The 20,564-nt window shown below is 39.3% G+C and overlaps 2 protein-coding genes across 2 annotated transcripts; both read left to right on the top strand.

Moving 5' to 3' along the window:
• The first annotated feature begins 321 nt into the window (after positions 1–321).
• Positions 322–3,404, top strand: LOC140267110 (acyl-coenzyme A thioesterase 1-like). Its single transcript, XM_072362291.1, has 3 exons — positions 322–807; positions 893–1,095; positions 1,441–3,404. The coding sequence occupies exons 1-3, from the start codon at positions 351–353 to the stop codon at positions 2,011–2,013; spliced, it is 1,233 nt and encodes a 410-aa protein (XP_072218392.1). The 5' UTR covers positions 322–350; the 3' UTR covers positions 2,014–3,404.
• A 1,098-nt stretch (positions 3,405–4,502) lies between these two features.
• On the top strand, positions 4,503–20,244 carry gpr176 (G protein-coupled receptor 176). The gene is made up of 3 exons (XM_072362227.1): positions 4,503–5,277; positions 14,775–15,027; positions 18,277–20,244. Exons 1-3 carry the CDS (start codon positions 5,049–5,051, stop codon positions 19,496–19,498), a joined length of 1,704 nt encoding a protein of 567 aa, XP_072218328.1. The 5' UTR covers positions 4,503–5,048; the 3' UTR covers positions 19,499–20,244.
• Positions 20,245–20,564: the final 320 nt, after the last annotated feature.

The following is a 20,564-nucleotide window of genomic DNA, read 5'->3' as shown; positions in this document are numbered from 1 at the left end:
TACTACATAATTGCTCAAAATTTTCCATCGAAAGAGTATTGAACTCTTCTCCCTCCTCTCACTACCTGCCACAATTTATTATTATAATTATTTTTAATATTACAGTAAGTGGGGGCTCAGAGATCAGTGTGTGGTTACATTTTAAAGACCCAAAGCAAAGACACAGTGACATTATTTTGATAGTTTTTTGTGAATATTTAGAATAGAATTTTTGTGTGTGGGAGGAATGTCATTAACTGTTGATTACTTCAACAGATGCACACTGGAGCTGTGTCAGCAGAACTAAAATAAAGGCCAGAGTAGAAGTAAAGGACCGTTGTAGTGAGTCACAGTCATCTTGAATAACAGAAATGGCATACTCACAAGTGCGCTTTAAAATTCTCCCCAGCGTTCGAAGCCTTTATGATAAACTGGTGCAGATAAAAGTAGAAGGACTTGCTCCTCACAAACCAGTGAGGCTGACGTCCAAACTGGCAGATGACAGAGGGATCATTTTCAGAGCTTCTGCCCTGTATAAAGCTGATGAAACTGGCCAGGTGGATGTCTGCCGTGCACCTTCTTTTGGAGGAAGTTACACTGGCGTTGAGCCCATGGGTTTGTTTTGGGCCATGGCACCAGACACTCCACACAGTAAACTCCTGAAGAAAAATGTGCTCAGTCCGACACTGGTGGAGCTGGAAGCCTTGAGTGAGGAGACTGCTGAGCTCTTAGCATCTGAAACCTGTGAGAGAGGATACCTCACCGATGGGATGAAGAGAATACCTTTGCAAGAGGGCAAACTACGAGGAGTCCTCTTCATACCAGCAGGTTAGCTGAGTAGTGGAACTAAACTTGAAAGAAATGCTAAATATTGAAGTTAATGTCAAAAATCTTTTTCTTTTCTTCCTGTTAGGAGAAGGTCCGTTTCCAGGAATTCTGGATTTGTACATTTTAGGTGGAGGCCTTAATGAACCTAGAGCCAGCCTCTTGGCAAGTAAAGGTTTTGTGGTTCTCGCACTGGCGTATTATGGTTACAAGGATTTACCAAAAAATCCTCAACACTTGGATTTGGAGTACTTTGAAGAGGCTTTGACATATTTCAGGAGAAGGCCAGAGGTTAGTGTGGAAGATTAAAGCAGCATTGTTAACTTTGTTAACTATATTTATAATCTAAAAATTTCCTTCTCATGTTTTCTCTGCTCTTTTACTTGTTATGAATACAGTTTCCAAGCATATGCATGTTTGTTTTGAATGTGTCAGTGTTGCCATCTACTGGTTCATTTCCAATGTCACATCCATGGATTGATGAAAGAAACAGTTTTAAAATCCTTTTTAAACTTTGCATATTAAAAGGTAATGCAGCAAAAACTGAAATTTAGATTTTTGAGTTAATCTATCTATTAACTATCTAGTTAATAAATCTATCTATCTATCTATCTATCTATCTATCTATCTATCTAGGTGAAAGGTCCTGGGATTGGGATCATATCTATCTCTCTTAGTGGTGGTCTGGCTTTGGCGATGTCTTCTTTTTTCCCTGGGATCACAGCAACTGTCTGTATTAATGGCTGCATTGCAAATTCTATGTTCCCTCTACACTACAAAGACATTATAATACCTCCACTTCCAATTATCAGAAAGAATATTAGGATTAAAACCTCTGGGCTCTCAGATGTATACAACTGCACGCCAGACACCACCCTGGTGGAGCACAGGGCGTGTTTGTTTCCAATTGAACATTCCAGCTGCCAATTCCTTTTTGCCGCTTCTGAAGACGACCGCAACTGGAAAAGCGTCTTTTTTGCCGAGCAAGCTGCTGCAACACTTAGAAATCACGGCAAAGAATCATTTCAGCTGGTTACCTATCCGAAAGCTGGGCACTTTCTGGAAGTACCTTACATGCCTTTTTGCGAGTCTGGGTTTCATGCTGCTGTGAAGACGGAAGTGGTGTTTGGTGGGGAGCCAAAAGCCCACTCTGAGGCTCAGCTGGACCTGTGGGAACGAGTCCAGCACTTCTTCAGGACCCACTTGTGAAATGAGAGCCGTTGTTTGCAGGCAGTGCCGTATTAAGCCTATTCAGCATCCCTGAGTGGTTGTTCCTTGCCGTGCTTATTATTTCCTGTCGCTGCTCATAAATGTGAGAGAAATATGTATTTATTCTGTATGAACATTCTAATGTTGGAGCTTTTTTTTGTTTGTTTGTTTTTACTTCTCTAGGCTTGAAGCAAAATCAGCACTCCTCCATTTCAAGGGGCTTTTTAAGTACAGCAGGGGTCCCAAGACACTACCACTTCATATTTTCCTGTTTCATATTGCAAAGATAAGCCAACCTTCTGACATATCATGATGAGTGGAGCTAAGCAGGAAATAGCCATCAGCATTCTGGTTAAGTACACTTTTCAAACTAGGTTTATTGAGGACTTTGTGGATGGTTTGGTGAACAAATCGTCTACTGCGTCAATACAGTCAGCTTCAGACTAAGACCATTTCCTAATGAGTAACATATTGCATGGCTGGAAACAACCATACAAAAATCACTTATAATCTTGGCTAACTGAGGCTCTTTGAATAGCTCTTGCAAATGCAGTATTTCTCTCCCAGTATTAAAAATAGTGTTTTAATATTAGTTGTGTAAAGGCTCAGTGATAATTCAGTCTTTTTTTTCATTTTAAAAACTTTTTTGATGTATATTATGATTTAAAAAGTAGGCTATGAATGAATAATTTCAAGAAAACTAAATTTCGAAATGAGCAAAATAAGACATCAATTTCAACACGGCACACAATTTTACAACAGCACTGTACAGTAGTGAGTTTCATTAACACCTTAAGGTTGACTATATTTGAATGATTGAGTGTGCAAATTTTGCACAACCTTTCCACAATTAACTATTTTACACATTGTGGGAGATGCAGACGGGTTACAAAATAAATAAAAACTTCAGTGCTTGACCCTGACAGTGAGAGTGACTGGCATGGTTTGGGTTCACTCATCTGCTCAGAGGGAGGAGTCACTGTAAATCAGATCAAAGTCTGAAGTTTGGTCTTCAGCTCATGTGCATCTTCAGATATTTCAGATGTGTAGAATCAGTGCCAATTGTTAATGGAGCTGTTCTGACATTATGTGGTGGCCCAACTCCTTACTAATACTTCATGTATTAGATATCAGATATGCATTACATATTTCATCCAATCAAACATTTCTGTATTTCATTGTTTCTTCTGTTTTGTGCACTCTACAAGGCCGTCCGACTCATCAGGAGATAAGAAGAAGTTAGCTTGTATAGTCTGATAAATAGACATTTTTCCTTCTCCTGTGTTCGGGTATAATATGACATGTACTGAAACTATAGGTCAGAGCTACACTCTGACACAGGTGCTCTGTGTTGAAGTCTTTCAACACACTATTCAATAAACCTGCTTGAGTGCTTTACACCTTAACAGTGCTTGGATAATCATTATTATTTTTTTCCACTACATCATGTTTTACTTTAATTTGTCACCTATTTTTATATGTTTTGATGATGTGAAAGCTTATTAAACAAAAGCAATTACTGTAAATAACTGATATCCCACTATGGGGCTTTTATTCCTGCATTAAAGCTTAAAAACCTTGGAATTTTACTTGAACATTTTTGTCTGTTTGAAAGACTCTTAATTTGATGATTCAGGCTGGTCTCTTTGGGATTTGTAGCTGCATCAAAGATTGGAGTCCGAATGAGAAGTGGTAAAGAAGCATGAAGAAATTTGTCCCTCCTACAAGGCTCACATGATGTCTTTTGAGATCACCATGGAAAAAAAAAAACAACTCCAGCTATATTCATCTGGCAAACAATTGCTTCAGACAGATAAATTAAAAGTTTTTTAACTGTGCATTTAAAGCACTAGTTTTCTACTTTGTGGAATTTTTTTTTTTTATTGTCGTCCCCATGTTCTCACATTCTTCAGCCTTATCTTCCTTTTAGAAATATTGTTAATAATGATGCAGTGTGCTGTGCATTGTCTATTGTTATATAAAACCTTAACGTGTTCTGCATTACAGAGGTATGTCCTCTCCTGCTATTGGCATTTCCATCAAACCAAAGAGGAATGTCACAAGTTCCTGTTAGAGTACAGACTGAACAAGACAACAACAGCAATGTGAAAGAGGAAACTTAGGTGAGGTCAAACCTACAGTTTGGTCTGAACACCACTTTTTTTCTCCAACATTAAGATTTATGGTGTGATGTGGAGTACAATTTTAATATGATGTAAGGCATTCCATTTAAAAAGTTAAACATAATGACTAAAATACATTGTTGAATCTTTTGGCTGACCTCACGAGAAATTTTACCAATCTCTTCCACTATTATTAATCCATGTAAACATGCAGCTTGTCATTCATAATATTAAAAGGAGTTCCTTGGTGCTTGGAGGAGGGGCTTTCCTCTTCAGTCTTGCACCTCACGTTGTGAGAAATTCAGTTGCGGTTTCCCCACACCATCCAGTGTACAAAGGAGCAGTCTCTGACTGTGCGATTGGCGGAGGCATCAGGAGTAACAGCCCATCAGTCACAACGTTTTTCTGGACAGCGAGAGGTGATGGTGCCCTGCTCTCAGTGCTGCGCGCTTCATTCCCGGAATGGACACTTCGCAACCCGGCGTGGTTGTAGGTCCGCTCGGTGTTACAGGGAGTACCATCCAACCAGTCACGGTGTGAATGGGTTTTAGTGACTAATTTCTATCATGCATCCCTTCGGGAAAATTATTAGGCGTTCAGCTGAGGTTTGCTGTCTTCTTGTGCTTTGATGACTGAATGGGCTATTAACCACGTCCCCCCCTGTATTTATCAGACATATTTACTGACAAAAGATCCTCCAGTTGCTGGCAGCTACACGCATTGGCCGCCGCTCCATCCATTCTGCGCCTTCAGATCTCCTGTACATAATCTATGTCATGTAGCTCCATATTTTTGTCTTGCCTTTACCAAAAATTCAACGATCGGAGCATCAGGTCAGAAATGCCTCTCCAGTGTTGTGGGCTCACAGCCCGCCAGCTTTCTTAAAAATCGTCAGGATCTCGGTGGATCGACATGGACAGCTGGAGCCGGGCAGTCACCGTAGGGGACGGTGCGGTCAATTTCACAGCAGCCCACCTCTGGCTGGATCTCCTGAACGCGTCGAAACCGTCAACCCTGTGGGACAGCAGCCCACCAGCTGGGGGCAGCGGGCTGGACGAACAGCAGAGCCTCGTCCGAGAACAAGCTTATCGAGACTTCACCACCACCATTCAGGTTTTCATCCTCATAGGTTCACTGCTTGGTAAGTCCGCTCAAACACATACAGTGCATTTAGACAGGTTTAATTATACTATCCTGCAGACTCATCTTTACACCTTTTCCCAAAACAATAACGTTTTGCTAAATTTGTGTCGAAATACCCTGATGCGCTTTGCAAAAATAGATGTCAGTTCATCCCAAATAGGTTTATGGCAGGAAGAATTTAAAAGACTGTCACTCCCATGAGATACCTTTACCATATCAGTGGCTTAATGATTTTCACTTTCTTGTCATTACACAGAAAGGATACAAGTAAGTGGCCATTTCAGATCCTCAAAAATGTGGTTGAAAGAATCTTTGGAGATATTTAGTTAAACCAGTGAGAAGTTTTTTTTTGCGGTCATTCAGCTTTCAAATCCTCAGTCTCTGGCAGCTGTAAACAATGTGTCCCTTCTGCCTTTAGTCCACTCACTGCTATTGTTTAACAAATGCAATGTATGTGACATGTAATCAACTTAATGTGAAACCACTGAGGCACGCTAAAATGCCAAGGAGTTTAATCTACAAATGCTTAACCTGACAGCAGTCTCTGCAGACTGGGCTGAAAGAAAAGTCCAATTGTGACAAAATCCACGTGATTAGCTACTGTTCACTTTTTGATCAATGATTTTTGCTTATGGGCTTAACCTCTCAGTTGTTGGTTTCAGTTCTTCATTCGGTCCCGATGAAGACAAATATTAAGGTAAAATGTTCTCACCTAAAAACCAGCTTCGGGCCCAACACAAGAAAAAAGGTGTTTTTCAGCTGTTATTTCTTGGAAATTGTTAGAAAGTGTGAAAGAAATATTTGTATTAATTTGTTCAGAGCAGAGGCCACTGCCTAGGCCATTGCACTGACCTATCAGACCTCTGTAGCTTCTGTTTTTACAGGAAACACATAAATACATGTAAGCAAGTAGCACTCAGGTCGTGGAGAGCTACTGTATGGCATGATTTGGTAAATTATGGTCCCAGTCACAGTGAGACATTCAATAAAGCAAATTAAGCTTTAGGGTGGGGTTTTCTTGTCATTGACAAGTTGTTTGGGCATGGGTATCCCCCTCTAACTTGTCATATTTGGTTACATAGAATAAGCAAGCACAGACTTTGGCAAAATTTGATGCACTTTTCCATTAAAAATGATTTTTTTCAAATTGGCAACCTAAGCAAAATGATCACCTATTTAACTTCAAAAGTGGCAAATGATAGCAATTATTTACCATACAGACATTAAGCCTCTTAAATTGAATCTGTGCTGTCCTGGGAGAAGCACAAACTTGTGCTGCTGTTGCTGATGATAAAGTGAGGAGAGAGGCTTGTGAAGTGATGGACAGCGCATCAGCCACAAGAATCCTGGCTTCGGCATTCGCCTCCATCATATTGGTAATCAGAAAAATAATCATCCTGCTGAAAATGAGCATTACAAATAATGTGTCATTTGTCACAAATGTAGCTGTGACATCCTGTGTCTCCACTGGCGAAAAGACTATCTGTCTTCATTGCTATGTGTTGTTTGGAATGGTATGAACTCAGAGAGATGCTGGACGTTTTGCAGAGAGCACAAACACATCATTCATTATGTTAAAATATGGTGCAATTGACACAAAATAGTGTAAAAAAAGGGACAAATGACTACTGCTTTGACTCAAATCCACCCCTTGCTGCACAGAGCAATGTAGCAGGGTAAGGGAAGCATGTAAATACAGTATTCTGGGAGCATGGTCAATAAATCCCCCTCCGCCCTCCATATCTTGCATGTTTTTTTGTGGAACATATGGTCCCAAAGCGATTCGTCATACCGTATTGACATCACCATTGTTCAGAATGTATACCAGACAATATATGACCAGTTAGTTCTTGTGGTCACCATGTTGGATGTGGTAGAAATGGGTGAGTGTGAAGACTCGAGCAACTCTGATATGAGCCAAATTATTCTGGCCAGATGACTGAGTCAGCTTATATGATCCACTGCGGCCCAGACTTCCCAGATGTAGGGATCTGCTGTTTGTGTACTTGTACTACAGGGCATCTAAGACTCAATGTCCCCTTGTTTTTGCATGTTGCCATATCTGTTTTGCCAGCATGAGTTGGAAAAATATTATTACAGAGTCATGAGTTAGTAACTGGAAGAGCTATATAACATATGGATCCATTTGGTTTTAATTAACTTTGATCTATGGATGCATTGTAATGACACCTGCATTATTTTGTAGGTAAACACAGGGGTTATATTTTGTAAGACACTTGCTTCATGTGCTTAAAATCCAACAGTTAAAATGCAAACAATATTTTGTTATTAGGCCAGTCATTGACTTCAAGACCTAGCTAAAAGGACCAGATAGACTAAATGTGAGCATTGTGGATGAATAATAAATGCCTGAAGAATGTTATGAACACCTAAACGGAGGATGTTCTTCGAGGATTATTATCCACCCACCTGTAGTCTACGTAGTCACCTTGGACCTTCAGATCCTGCCTGATGAAGTCAATGACTTTGCCAAGCCCTGTGTACTGTTAGAAACTTTTTTTTATAGGCCAATCAAAGTGCAAGTATCTTCATGCATTTTAAAACCAAAATGGCCCACCACCTCACAGTTTACTTATGCTGATGGATCATATATTTAGAGCACATGCTCTTCAATTGTGAGGTGGTAGCCATGAATTAGAATTTCAACCACACACCCTCTTCTGTTGTGGTTACTAGATATCGATCTTGTGACCAGGCATCTCCAACTCATGGTCACGCAATAATACTTTCCTATCAATGTCTCCTTAATATGCACCATAGTGTCATTGGGAATTTATAAAAACATCATGCAATGTAATGTATTGATCTGTGACCTTGGAATAGAATAACTGATGAAAATAATAGCAGTACAGTCTCACAGTTTCCGAGCTGTAAAAGGTGAAAAATACGAGACCCAGGTCGGTCCCTTGTTTGACCCATTACTTTTTAGTTTGTTTTAAACTATTTAGCTTTAGGCACCAAAACCACGTGCTTGGGTTTAGAAAAAACACAATTGCTTACCTTCAAACAGACTGTTATTCATATACTTTTCTCACATTGAAATACGTTACTGTGGAAAGCGCTTTTTTGCACAAATACACTGATTTTCATTTTGTGCTTATTTTACAGTTTGCTATAATACAAGGCTGTGATGCAAAGTCCCACTTAAAATAACAAAAATCCAGCCTATACATTTCTATTTAGAAAGGCTGCTTCTTTAGTCAAAAGCAAATGCAGTAGCAGTATTTTTGATGTAGCAGCAAATGTCAGTTCAACTAAAGTGTGTGTAAAATTGAACCGTTTTAGACTTAAGCAGTAAAAAGATAAGGGGACTGAGAAATACAAATGAAACTGGTGTACAAATAAAGATAATGAAAATAAAAGTAAATCTTGTTTGCCAATAAGATAGTTGGCTGCACCACCATTGATGATGGATGTTTTGCATAAAAAATCTGAAATGATTTGAATTTTACAATCACTTTCTATGACAAGTCTGATTGCGGCGTCTTCATCAGCATGCACCTTTTAGTACATTGATAACAGAAGGAACTTAACAATGAACAACCAAAATGGGGATAGTTCTGGATATTGGTTTCTGAAGGTTGTATTTTCAAAAATGAATGCCCTAAAAGCTCAAGCTTCATTATGTTTTATACTGTGCAAAATGCCAGACTGCATCATCTTTTATATTCAGAGAACAATTATCACCAGGGATGAATGAGATATGTCGGTTCCATCATGTAGGCACTTCTGTTGTTCTGATTGGGGTATAAATGAATTTCCATCTCATGCAGACAGATTGTGTCGTTGGCTGAAAAATGTCAGGACAAGGTCTATGAATAAATGCAGTCAGATTGCCAATGTATTGCTGTATGATTCATCAACATGAACGAGTTAGTGTTGCATTAGTCTAATATTTATAACAGGATTAGTGATGAACCAGCCATCCATGCAACATTTGTTTCTGGGGACCAGGGTTAGTGTCCAGCATTAGGCTGGTCCAGCGTTAAGTTTCATCTGAGAAACTTTGGTTTGAGTCTGTTGTGAGTTCCATGTTGGGCCTTTATTTTATCAATTTTTTTTGTGTCTTCATGTTTGGTTTCAACCCTTCAGAATTCCTGACAGAATATGTTACACATGAAGCACCAGTACCGGCTTCCAGTATCTCTAACTTTCATTCGATTTAAAATACCAATGATTTGGCTGTATAGCATTTATGCATCCAGATGCAAAAGAAAATTCACATCAAGAATAAATGTCCTCTGTATCGCTTTGTAGCTTCCCTTCTTTGTATGACAGATATAAATGGTTCATAGAGATGATTAAACATTTTGACCCTATGTAATTTAAGCTGCAGTGTAGGCAGTGCTTATTGGATTCTGTCAGTGATATGGATGGTTTGCTGTACTGCTGTGTACTTTATTCTGGTGTTAACCCACTGTTCTTCAGGGAACAGAAGCTTTTTTCTCTGGAGTAGCTTAATTCCACCTTTCTTTTCTGATTTGACTTTTTAGCCAGTTAAACACTGTAGACACGCTGAGCAGTTTTGTTGTCCAAAAATCAGACTGACAAATTTAGTGCATTTTGGTTATTCAGTAGAATTCAAAATTAAGTTTCTGTACATGTGTTTGGGCAACATTCAAGTGTAGAGCATGACTTTGTAACATCTGACCCATGGCAGATCAGGGACGTTTAAACAGCTATTCAGAATAAAGTCCATAATAATGGGACCCTTATTGCTTGATTAAAATTGTTCATCTCTGTGGTTTGTGGAGACAAACAACTTTAATGGTCACTAACTTCTAATTAAGATTTGATGTCCTGTTTGATAATCATGCGGATTGAATTAAAACATCTAACAGCAGGAAAATGAGAGCAATAATGACTTCATGGGCTCATGCTGCCACTTCTCGTTCATATTGATGCTCAGTTTTTGTTAGTCCTTTGAATAAGAAAACAGATTTGATGCTGCACTGGGTCTGCATTTCTTTTCATTGTTTTTAAAAAAAAATTTGTTCAGTCGCCCATTTTTTCCTGGTGTGACTGGTCACCATGATCTCAACTCCAGCTCTTAAACAGACAATATTTGTGCCGCTCTGAGATCAGTTTTTATATCCAAAGATATGGGTAATTTTGATTTGCCTTTTACATGTATGGAGTACCAAGTAAATAGCAAAGACAATCATCCACTATTTCTGATAAAGCTCATCTCAGAGTTTTTCTGTAAATCCGATTAATGCGTTACAGCTTGCATGGCTGTGGCTGGCAACTATTGCTCAAGTTCAAGTATGTCAGGGATTATGCGTAACAGCTGGCTCTCTTGTCCTTTGTTGTTCATTCATAAAATAAGTCTGCCGAGGAAAATAAAGTAATTATAACATTATTGGGCTGCTAAAAGTGGTAAATGTGTTAAAGATGACTCACATGTTGAATCTTAATAGGTCGTGCTACTATCTTTAAACACTCGGACTGATCCTGCTTCACTGATCGCAGCAGCTTACTATCACCAATGACACAACTGACCTACCTTACACTTTTTTAAGCGTTGCTACCTGTAATTGGACTGCCATTTGGTGAGTGGAAAAAGCAGTCATGTTTAGTGTTTACTCGTTCTTTCCATTGGCTGCTGTGACTATGGTTGCTAGGGTGTTCCTGGAGTGCCAGGTGAGTATTTTAGGCTCTAAAGGACAGAGTGTTTTTAGCGACAAAGCAAGCTTTGACTATAAAAGAATAGATGTTACATTGTTGTCTGCATGAACACACATGCAGACATATACACACATTATTATGTTAGTCACAGTTATGTCTGTGTTTGTTAAGCACTTGATATGAACAAGCTACGCCTGTTTAGTGCAGGTGGGAAGTTTTTGTTAACGTTTCAGGACACATTATGGTGGAACTGTGATCAACACACAGCCCTTGTATGCCACACAGATGTGGTGACATCATAAACATTAGCTGGTTAATGCTCTTCTGGTTCAGCAGGAGGGATGATTTTTGTTTTGATGGTTGTCGGTTTGAGTAAAGCACGGTCAGGTTTCCACACCTTTTAAACCTAAATTTGTACATGACTGTTAGATTGAGAGTTACCCAAATCAATGCACCTAATTATCCATTTCAGTTTGTGCCATGCAAATTTGTGCCATAGCAAATTTAAAAACAGAACAGGCAGCCTTGTAATTACTGAATGACCAAACCTACAACGTGAGCCACAGCTTCCAGCCTTTTGAATGCTGTAAATTTGTGGTTGTGTCTGGGACATTGCCATCAGTTGACTGCTGTAATGAATCATTTCCTGGAATCTGTGCAAATACAACTCAGCCTTTCCGTATGTGATGTCTTCATCTTCTCTTTTTTTAACATTTCTATTCTTCTATATGTGTGGTATCAGTCCAGTCTTACGAGGAATTGTGAAATAGGAACAATCCAGGCTTAGATATTGTAAGATGGTCATTAAAGGGTGTCCACTGAAGTACAGTGAAAGTAGAAAAGCGAGAGGACTGTGGAGAAGATTGTGAAGGATGTGGTTTTAAGCAGCAAACTCACATTTGGAGGTCAGCTCTTTTTCCTCCCAACCTTTGCATTTTTGTCCTACTCAAGAGTGGCAACTGTCGACATCATTACATTGTGAGCATCAACGTCGTCGCCTCGCAACAGGAGTGGAAATATTATGAGTAGCGTGATGGGAGCTGTGTTGCAGCAAAGAACTGAGGAAGGAAATTGTAGCTACTGTACACTTTTGGAGCCTTTTATAGTGAGATTGCTACATATCTTTTATCGTGGACCAATGCACTTATTTTATGATATGTCATGAGATTGCGTTGTGTGGTATGATTTTGGTTTACAGTGTTTCCACCTTCAAAGGAAACACAGTTTAATTAATTTTAGGTTTTAGTTAAGTCTCAATAGAGAATGTTAGTTAGCAGCACATCAAAGCCCTGGAAATCGGTCCAAATGGTAACATCCAAAGAACTATTGGTTGGGATATGGTGAAATTTAAGTGCCGAATATGGCTGTTATTTCAACTGATGATAAACTGTACTTGTACTGTACTTAGTACTAAATCAGTTATATTGATGTCAATATGTTTGTCTAAGTCCAGGTAGTCAAAAAATAGACGTTTAAAAAAATTATCATAGCAGAAGGAGGCAGGATAAAAAAGACCCAATGGAAATATAAAATTTCTGCTAATTTCATCCAATTATTTTTATACAGGTAAAAGAGAATTGTCTGAGATAGTTGTAACAATGATGGAAAATGGTCACAACCATCTCAAACAATTGCAATCAGACAATTATGTGCTTCAAAATCTCATTACTGGATATAATCCTGTGATAAATTGAGCAATATTGATGATCTAGTCAGTCAATAGAGTTCAAATGAAACAGGTTTATATTTGTCACTCCAGAAAGCAGGCAGCAGGGTTTTTTTCATCAACATTGAGCATACATTCCTGGTCATGGGTGTAGTTTTTATGAAAAAGCAGGTTTAAGATAAGCAAGTTACTGAATCTTTTCTTTAACATGTATTGGATATTGCTACGGAGAGTTAATAAAAATGTAAATTATGTTTTTTTTTAGGGCAGTAAAGATTTCCTCCTCATTCACCTCTCAAATAGCCACATTAAATAGCAGATACACTATTGCAGTAGATTATAAACTTGTAGGCATGGATGCATATTTACCACAAGCAGTCTCTCATGTAATTTTTCTCTAAAACAATGAAATATTTGTGCTCTTACTATCACATGTGAGTCAACCAACCAGAATACAGAGTCTGAGCGTGTTTTGTTAATTACTGCAACATTAGGGCTTCCCCGAAATACCTTTGTGAGCTGGTCTGTAACACTGTGTTCCCAAAATCCGGCACTGTTGATAAAGCATTCCATGTCCTCCTAAAACCAGCTTGTTCCAGTTCCATCTAAAAGCTCTGAGGTCAAATTTCCAAAACAGCATTAATTTGTAATTGATTGTTGAATGTAGCCCATTATCTATGTAAACCGATCAGCTAATGATGACTTCCTCTGATCGACTGAAGCCTAACTTTCATGAACACCAGAAACAGAAATAGAGTAAATTATTCTGCTGTGAAGGAAGTTGTCTGTCATTGGAGCTCAGGTTGTGCACCATTGCACCACAAGAAGGTATAAAATTCAACATTCAATATTCAATATTTGGACGTCAAATTACAGAGAAATCTAATAAAAATGGCACAGTTTGCACCATATCAAGTCCTCTTATTGGATTTGGATTTAACTGATGTCTTCGCCCTGCAGAGAGAAACACTCTGCAGCATCTTTCCAAAATAACTTTATTCCATTATTTCTTACTCTGAATATGAGCTTATTCTGATTAAGGTGAAGCGCAAGTGCTGTTTGCATGGCAATGTCTTATTTAGAGCAATGTCTTAATCTGGTTAATATATGAATATTCCAGTCCATGTACATTTTCCAAGTAAAGACCATGAAAATATATTTTATATTAACTATGCTCTAACATCAGCTCTTTTAGGTACATGATGCCCTAGTTTTCATGCTTTTTATTTAGGTTCTGGCATCTATTACAAATACCTCCAGTTCAGATTATGTACAAAAACCCTCCTTTTCCTCACAGATTTTAAACAAATTCAACAAAACTAAAACAGCAAACAAACATTTAAATCATGGTATTAAACCAATACTAACCTGAAGCAAACTGCAACAAAGCAGCTTAGTCAAGCTACAGTACTGTGCAAAAGCAGTTAGCTCCACAGATGTTTTTAATTCTTATTCATCATGTAAAACCATGAGGGAGGCATCTGATTGGTTCCACATTCCATCTGCAGTAGCTCTTAACATGCAAGCAGATTCTTGAAAAACTCTTTTCATTCCTGCAACAGATGGTTCCCACACAGTCTTGACTGGGAACATGACCGGGTGTACATGAAAGATGTCTGGCAGCATAAATCCACAGCTGCTTGAGAAACTGTGTGCAAATGCTCCAACAATAACCACTAGTACATTTCACAATATAAATGAATTGCTTCAGTTGGTTACAAGCAAATGAATTAGGCTGATCCAAAAAGAAAGAATTTTCAAGCTGATTGAAACTGCAAAAGTACACTGTCATCACCAAACAGAAAACTAAATGAGATTAAAATAAAAAGTGTGTTTTCAACTGTAGCTCAAAACTTGTTTTCCAGTGCTGTTGGTATGGCTTTATCCTCTTTACTACATTTCATATGGTTTGAGTGTTTTGCATCGTTCTGTACCGCATCGAAGCATCAGAGCCAGATTTACTAATTTCTTAAAAAGCTTAATAAACCATATTAGTTTAACTGCTCAGCCAAGAACATCTTCAGTGTCATGTGCTATCTTACCAGCTTAACAAAATTTGACTTATTATCTTTTTTTATTATTTTCACAAACCACGCTAGAGTCAACACTGAAAAAAATTGATTCATAAGTTAATCAGAAACCAAACTGGAAGTCTCTCTCTCTCTATATCCTCCCCACAGGTAATGCCACCGTGTTGTGGTGCACCTGCTGCACGAGTGTCTTTAAATCCGTGACCAATCGATTCATCAAGAACCTGGCATGCTCGGGTATCTGCGCCGGTCTGGTGTGCGTCCCCTTTGATGTGGCCCTCGGAGCCAGCCCTCGCTGCTGCCTGTGGATTCACATGTTGCTGCTCTGCAAGGCCCTCAAGTTCCTCCATAAACTTTTCTGCTCCGTCACTGTGCTCAGCTTCAGCGCCATCGCACTCGACAGGTCAATCCCACACACTTCTTCTACAATCAATCCTCAGAACCTGTCAACGTGAAAAAAAGGAGTTGAAATGGAGCCTTTAAATCAGTCAATCAACACATTGGTCTGTTGAGTGATTTTCTTTTTGTGAACATCTGTGGAACAGCTTCAGATGAGGTCTAAACTCTGGAAAATTGTAGTTTGTAGTACTGTCGAAAAAGTATTTTTCAGCTTTCGCCTACACCATGTGGGGTGGATAAGAGATGGTGAATGATTGTGAGCGACGGCGGAATTGTCCCAGGCCTCCCTGCAGATCTAAGTGCTACAACCAAAAGCAGCCTGAGATAGCAGCTTCTTCCCACATAAATCACACACATTCATACACACTCTGCATTTAAAAAGTAATGCTGATTGTGCCCTTTGTCATCTGGAAGATACTTTTGCATCTTTCATTTTGACTGTTGTCTTTTCATCCAGCCAATCATTAAAATTGCCACTTAACTCGTTTGTTCAGTACATTTGCTTGTTTTCATACCCTTTGACATTTTTTCTATTACAACCTGGAACTAATATGAGTTTATGGGGAACTTATATCAATTACACAACAAAACATGTCAGTGATGGGTGACGAAGTTGAGGACCCAGACAATGGACTCAGTCAGGTAAAATCCAAAAGTCGAGAGTTTTCATACATAGAAAAATCAGTTGGTGGAGCAAACAAACCAGATGGGGGAACTGGCTTTAAATCGTCCGAACAAGTCCAAAAGATTTACAAACACGGCAAAAAAGAGTCAGTCAAAAGGTAACCTTGAAAGCTTGACATGAAGTCAAAAGAGAAACTCACTGAAAACCAGTGAATACATATACAGAGGAAGTTATTACTTATTACAACCAGGTGAGGATGGCAAGAACAGAACAGTACATCAAAAAACATGAAAAATCAGTGTGAAGCACCAAGCAAAAGTAACAAATGAGCAGATACAAATTAATACAATTTCAAACAGAACTGAAGCCACATTATATTTTTCATTATTTTTACATTTGTATCGTAGGAAGACTAGGAGATTTCCCCCGATCTTTTACGACATCATTCCTTCAATTTTGACCAATTTCCCAGGCCCTGTCGATGAAAAACATCCTGCATGATAACAGCAATATTACTGTTTATGGAATCCCTGCTGTACGCCTACTGTGCAAAAGAGCACAGCAGCGCATTTATTTTTCATAATTTCTTTATAAAAAACCTGTGTATGAAAACCTTGCTGTTTCCTCAAATTGTACGAGACACTAGTTTTAGTTTTTAGTTTTAGAGATGAATAATGAAGTCTCATTTTGCAAAATTAAAAAAGCATAAAGGGCTTCATGAGATGAGCAGAAACACTCAAGAGTACAGTTAATAAGTGTGGCTTTCATTTCCTTTTTTAAAGGTGATTGCAGTGAGATGCTGTATTGTTGCAGCCTCACGTCAGTCCTGGTGTTTCTGCTTTAAAGGATGTGTGGGCTCCATAGCAACTACAGTCAGAATGATATAAAACCAATTAATTATTTATTCTTTAGGAGGGGAATCCAGGCTGTAACTGCAGCACAGTTGCAAGCGGGTATACACACACATGACTTTTGTGACTTTTTCTATGTGACTAGCTTAAGAATGAGAGAAAGTCCTCATCGTTTTATCCATTATCATACCAGGAGAAGTAGTCGTACTGCTGCGGTCACATGAGTTGACCTCTGCATAAGTTTAACACTCCACTGTTTAATGGAGAAAAAAATCCTTCTTCCCATTCCGGTGATTGATGAGCAGAACTATTAGCATATTTAAAGTAACCACTAAATAGGGTAGGAACTTATTTTTTGTTTCAGTTTCCTTCAGAGTTTCCTGTGTTTTTCATTCTCTATAGAAAGATATCTCACAAACAAGCTGTGACAATTTATAGTAATATGCCTCTAGCATACAGTAACACCAGAAATATGTTAAGAGGCTGCAGGATAAATTTGCACTTCTGACTTATTGCATGTTTGCAGTTAATGTATTAGATGCATGAGTATTTACATGTTCTGTCTTTCCAGTAAAAGTACTCGAAGCTCATACTTCAGTAAAAGAATGTCATCATTTCAGTATTGCGGGACTAACTTCATTAGTCCAAATTTAATAGTGGAATTTTTTTTTCAGGGTCAGACTCCTCAGCTTATGTTATCAATGTGGGCATTTTAGACACACTCACTTTGAAATTCCATACTGTTTTTCTGTATTTCCCTGTAAACCGTCTTAAGAGAGATTTTCATAAGCCGTATCAGCATGACTGTGTTCAGAGAACACTGTACTCTAACAAAAGGCCTTTTTTTAACAGCACCACCAGGGGCCAGATGCAAAAACGTTGTACACACCACAAAATAGGCCAAATATTTTACCATCAAGTAAACCAGGCAATTTTGTGGAGATTGCTCAGTGTAGTTTGGATTTTTTTCCAGATTTTCCACAGTCTAGTCTACAGTAATTTTGGATGCTCTAAATAACAGCAAACACAAGTTGAGCATTAAGGCCGTGGAAGATTGTCTCGTAGGATTCTAAGAAAACAGCAAAAATACCACACACACTATATACAGTTCAGGCTGTCTGCTTGTCCATTGCAGATAAAACAGGAGTTTTCGGTCCTTTGCCGTAGCGCTGATGCGATCTGTTAGCTCCACAACATCCTTACTTTGAGGTTTGCTGGTTTGCTTGTTGCTGGTTTGCTTGATACTTTTTAAATTCAGCTGTTTTTGTTCTTTTCGTAATAACAACTGAGATTAATAAATTAATCGGATTTCTTTTTTCTTTACTGTGTCTCGTTTTAATAAGTGGTGAAATCGTACTTCTTCTTTATTGTGTCTTACATTATCCTGTCTACTTAGCTGCAGTGCAGACAGTGTCTTGATATGCAAATGACACATTAGGGGAGTGTCAGCTTCCATTCATGGTTAAAAATGGGATAGGAAATCAGGTTCATGCAAATGTGTGTAGTTTCATGATGATTAAGATTTATAAAAGATAACCATACATATGCATGGCTTCATGAATCTGGCAAAAAGAATGTGCATGCACACTCCTACATTTGTGTGTACACACAGTGTTAGTCATGCATCTTCATAGTTTTATGCATCTGCCTCTAGGATGTTTATACTCATTTCACCTTTTATTATTCACACCTTTACTACTTTAATGCTGTCTCATGTCACAGTTTCTGCTTTGTTAGGCGTACTGTAAGCTGACATACTTTGTGTTTTTGTTTGCAGATACTACTCGGTGCTGTACCCTTTAGAGAGGAAAATCTCTGATGCAAGATCACGAGATCTGGTCATCTATATCTGGGTGCATGCTGCTGTGGCCAGCCTCCCTGTATTTGCTGTGACCAACGTGACTGATGTCTACGTTACCTCATCCTGCTCGGATGACCACGCCCGCACTCTAGGTCACACAGTCTATGTGTTGATCTACAACATCACCACGGTGATCCTTCCCCTGGCCTTGGTCTTCCTCTTCATGCTTCTGATACGCAGAGCGCTCAGTGCCAGCCAGAAGAAGAAGGTGATCATTGCAGCACTGCGGACGCCACAGAACAGCATCTCCATCCCATATGTGTCCCAAAGAGAGGCCGAACTACACGCCACCCTGCTGGCTGCGGTGCTGGCTTTCTCAGCCTGCTGCGCCCCGTATGGGGCATTGGTGATTTATCGCACCATTTTGGCAGACACCAAAGAGCTGCCCGTGTTATTGTATCTCACAGCCCTCTGGCTCCCCAAAGTATCCCTGCTCACCAACCCTCTCCTGTTTCTGACCGTTAACCGCTCAGCCCGCAATAGCTGGCTGGACCTGTTAGCTAGGATTCAGAGACGTTACAGCCGCCGTAACGTAGTCAGCTCCGGCGGTCTGGCCTCATTAGGGGCTGAGGGTGTAATTGGAGAGCCGGTGGGACTGGAGACAGCTGGTCGCTCTGGCAGCCAGCTTCTAGAGATGTTTAACATTGGCCAACAGCAGATCTTCAGACCCTCTGAAGAAGAAGAGGAGGAGGATGTAGAGAATGAGATCCCCTCTCAAGGATTAGGAGGCTGTGCAGAGTCCAAAGAGGACCAGAAGGGTGTATCAAGACTAGGGAGCCTTAGAGGTGAAATTAATACAAAAAAGGACTCTGGAGGAGGGCTTGTCATCACAAAGGAAGTACCTCCTTCAGTCATAGCACCCCAAACCTCTCCGGTCCACACATGTGCATATGCCTCCTCATCACAGGTGGCGCCTGCTACGCCTACAGAAGCAGAGGACTCCCCTCAGTTTGGCTTTGGACCATTTGAACTGCCACCTCAGTGGTTACCCGAAACTAGGAACAGCAAGAAAAGGCTGCTGCCTCCACTGGGTAATACACCTGAGGAGCTGATCCAGACCAAGCTGCCCAGGCCACGGCCTGAACGCCGGATCAGCAGGAACAACAAGGTCAGCATGATTCCCACCGTGGACCCATGAACTAGTCTGGCCTCTGATCTGCCACACTGGCCTCAGACGATTTCAGGTGTATGTGTGACTTCTTTGAAACATTTCACATTTACAGTTGCAGCCATTGTAGAAGATGAGATTTTCCACTGTACTGAGGAAAAAGCCCCTCACCTGAGGCGCTGCAGTTTTCATACTGGGAGAAAGTCAATTTGATATAAAATATTTATAATGTTGTGAGAAATGGATTTGTTCAACTTTACCACAGGTTTGAATGACACAGTTTCATGATTAAGGAATCATACAATGACTACATGATTGAGAAGGTAGATTCCCTCTTTTTTTTCTTCTTTTTGATAAGAGCGGCATCAGTATCGATGAAAAAACAAAACACCCTGTACAAATCCAGCTATCCCAAAGGAATAAAGGGATGCAGTGATGCTAGAATATATATGCCCACAGAAAATAGTCAAGGGACAATATTGGACTTCCCAACGCAACATTTTGTACTATGGATATGATTATGCTGTGATTGATTGCACTCTGTATATGAACACATCTCAGTCCTTTCATTTCACCCTTCATGAGAACGTTTTTGTAACCATGTTTTGCAAGTTTTACTGAAATATTTGAGATTAATGTTCCATTTAATGCATTTTTTCTCACATCCCCTTTTAAAACACTCCTATCTCCATGAATGTTTTAGCTGTTGTTTGTGCTTTGTACTTTAAATGTATGTTTAATATGATGAAAATGCAGATGTAGATTATGCAAATACATGCCTGAAATGAGTTTAACTGGTTTATCGTTGTTTTCTGAACACAAAGTGCATCAAATAGACGGAAAAATTAAAATAGAATACAAACATGATCTGAATATTATTTGTCACCTCAATTTTATTGACTTCTGGCAGATTTTCTGACAATAATTTAATAGTTAGATAACTGAAATAAATCAAGTAAAAGCAGAAATACAAGTGCACCAGAAGATCTATGTTAAATTGCTCTGAATGACGCTTGTGGCTCTGTCTTCTCTGTGGTGAATAATTCACTAGTAACAGTTTCAACCTGAACCTTTGTCTGGGGTAAACAGAGCTGGG

The sequence above is a fragment of the Leuresthes tenuis genome, unplaced genomic scaffold (assembly GCF_036924035.1).
Source record: "Leuresthes tenuis unplaced genomic scaffold, fLeuTen1.0.hap1 SCAF_13, whole genome shotgun sequence".
NCBI lineage: Eukaryota > Metazoa > Chordata > Actinopteri > Atheriniformes > Atherinopsidae > Leuresthes > Leuresthes tenuis.
This window is presented reverse-complemented; position numbering and strand designations above follow the sequence as displayed.

What these genes read in the sequence shown, in the direction of transcription:
- gpr176 (XM_072362227.1), top strand. Translation starts at nt 5,049, where the DNA reads ATGGACAGCTGGAGCCGGGCAGTCACCGTAGGGGACGGTGCGGTCAAT. An exon ending in CCTCATAGGTTCACTGCTTG is followed by an intron (nt 5,278 to 14,774) that starts GTAAGTCCGCTC and finishes TCCTCCCCACAG; the next exon opens with GTAATGCCACCGTGTTGTGG. An exon ending in AGCGCCATCGCACTCGACAG is followed by an intron (nt 15,028 to 18,276) that starts GTCAATCCCACA and finishes TTTTGTTTGCAG; the next exon opens with ATACTACTCGGTGCTGTACC.
- LOC140267110 (XM_072362291.1), top strand. Translation starts at nt 351, where the DNA reads ATGGCATACTCACAAGTGCGCTTTAAAATTCTCCCCAGCGTTCGAAGC. An exon ending in AGTCCTCTTCATACCAGCAG is followed by an intron (nt 808 to 892) that starts GTTAGCTGAGTA and finishes TCTTCCTGTTAG; the next exon opens with GAGAAGGTCCGTTTCCAGGA. An exon ending in ATTTCAGGAGAAGGCCAGAG is followed by an intron (nt 1,096 to 1,440) that starts GTTAGTGTGGAA and finishes CTATCTATCTAG; the next exon opens with GTGAAAGGTCCTGGGATTGG.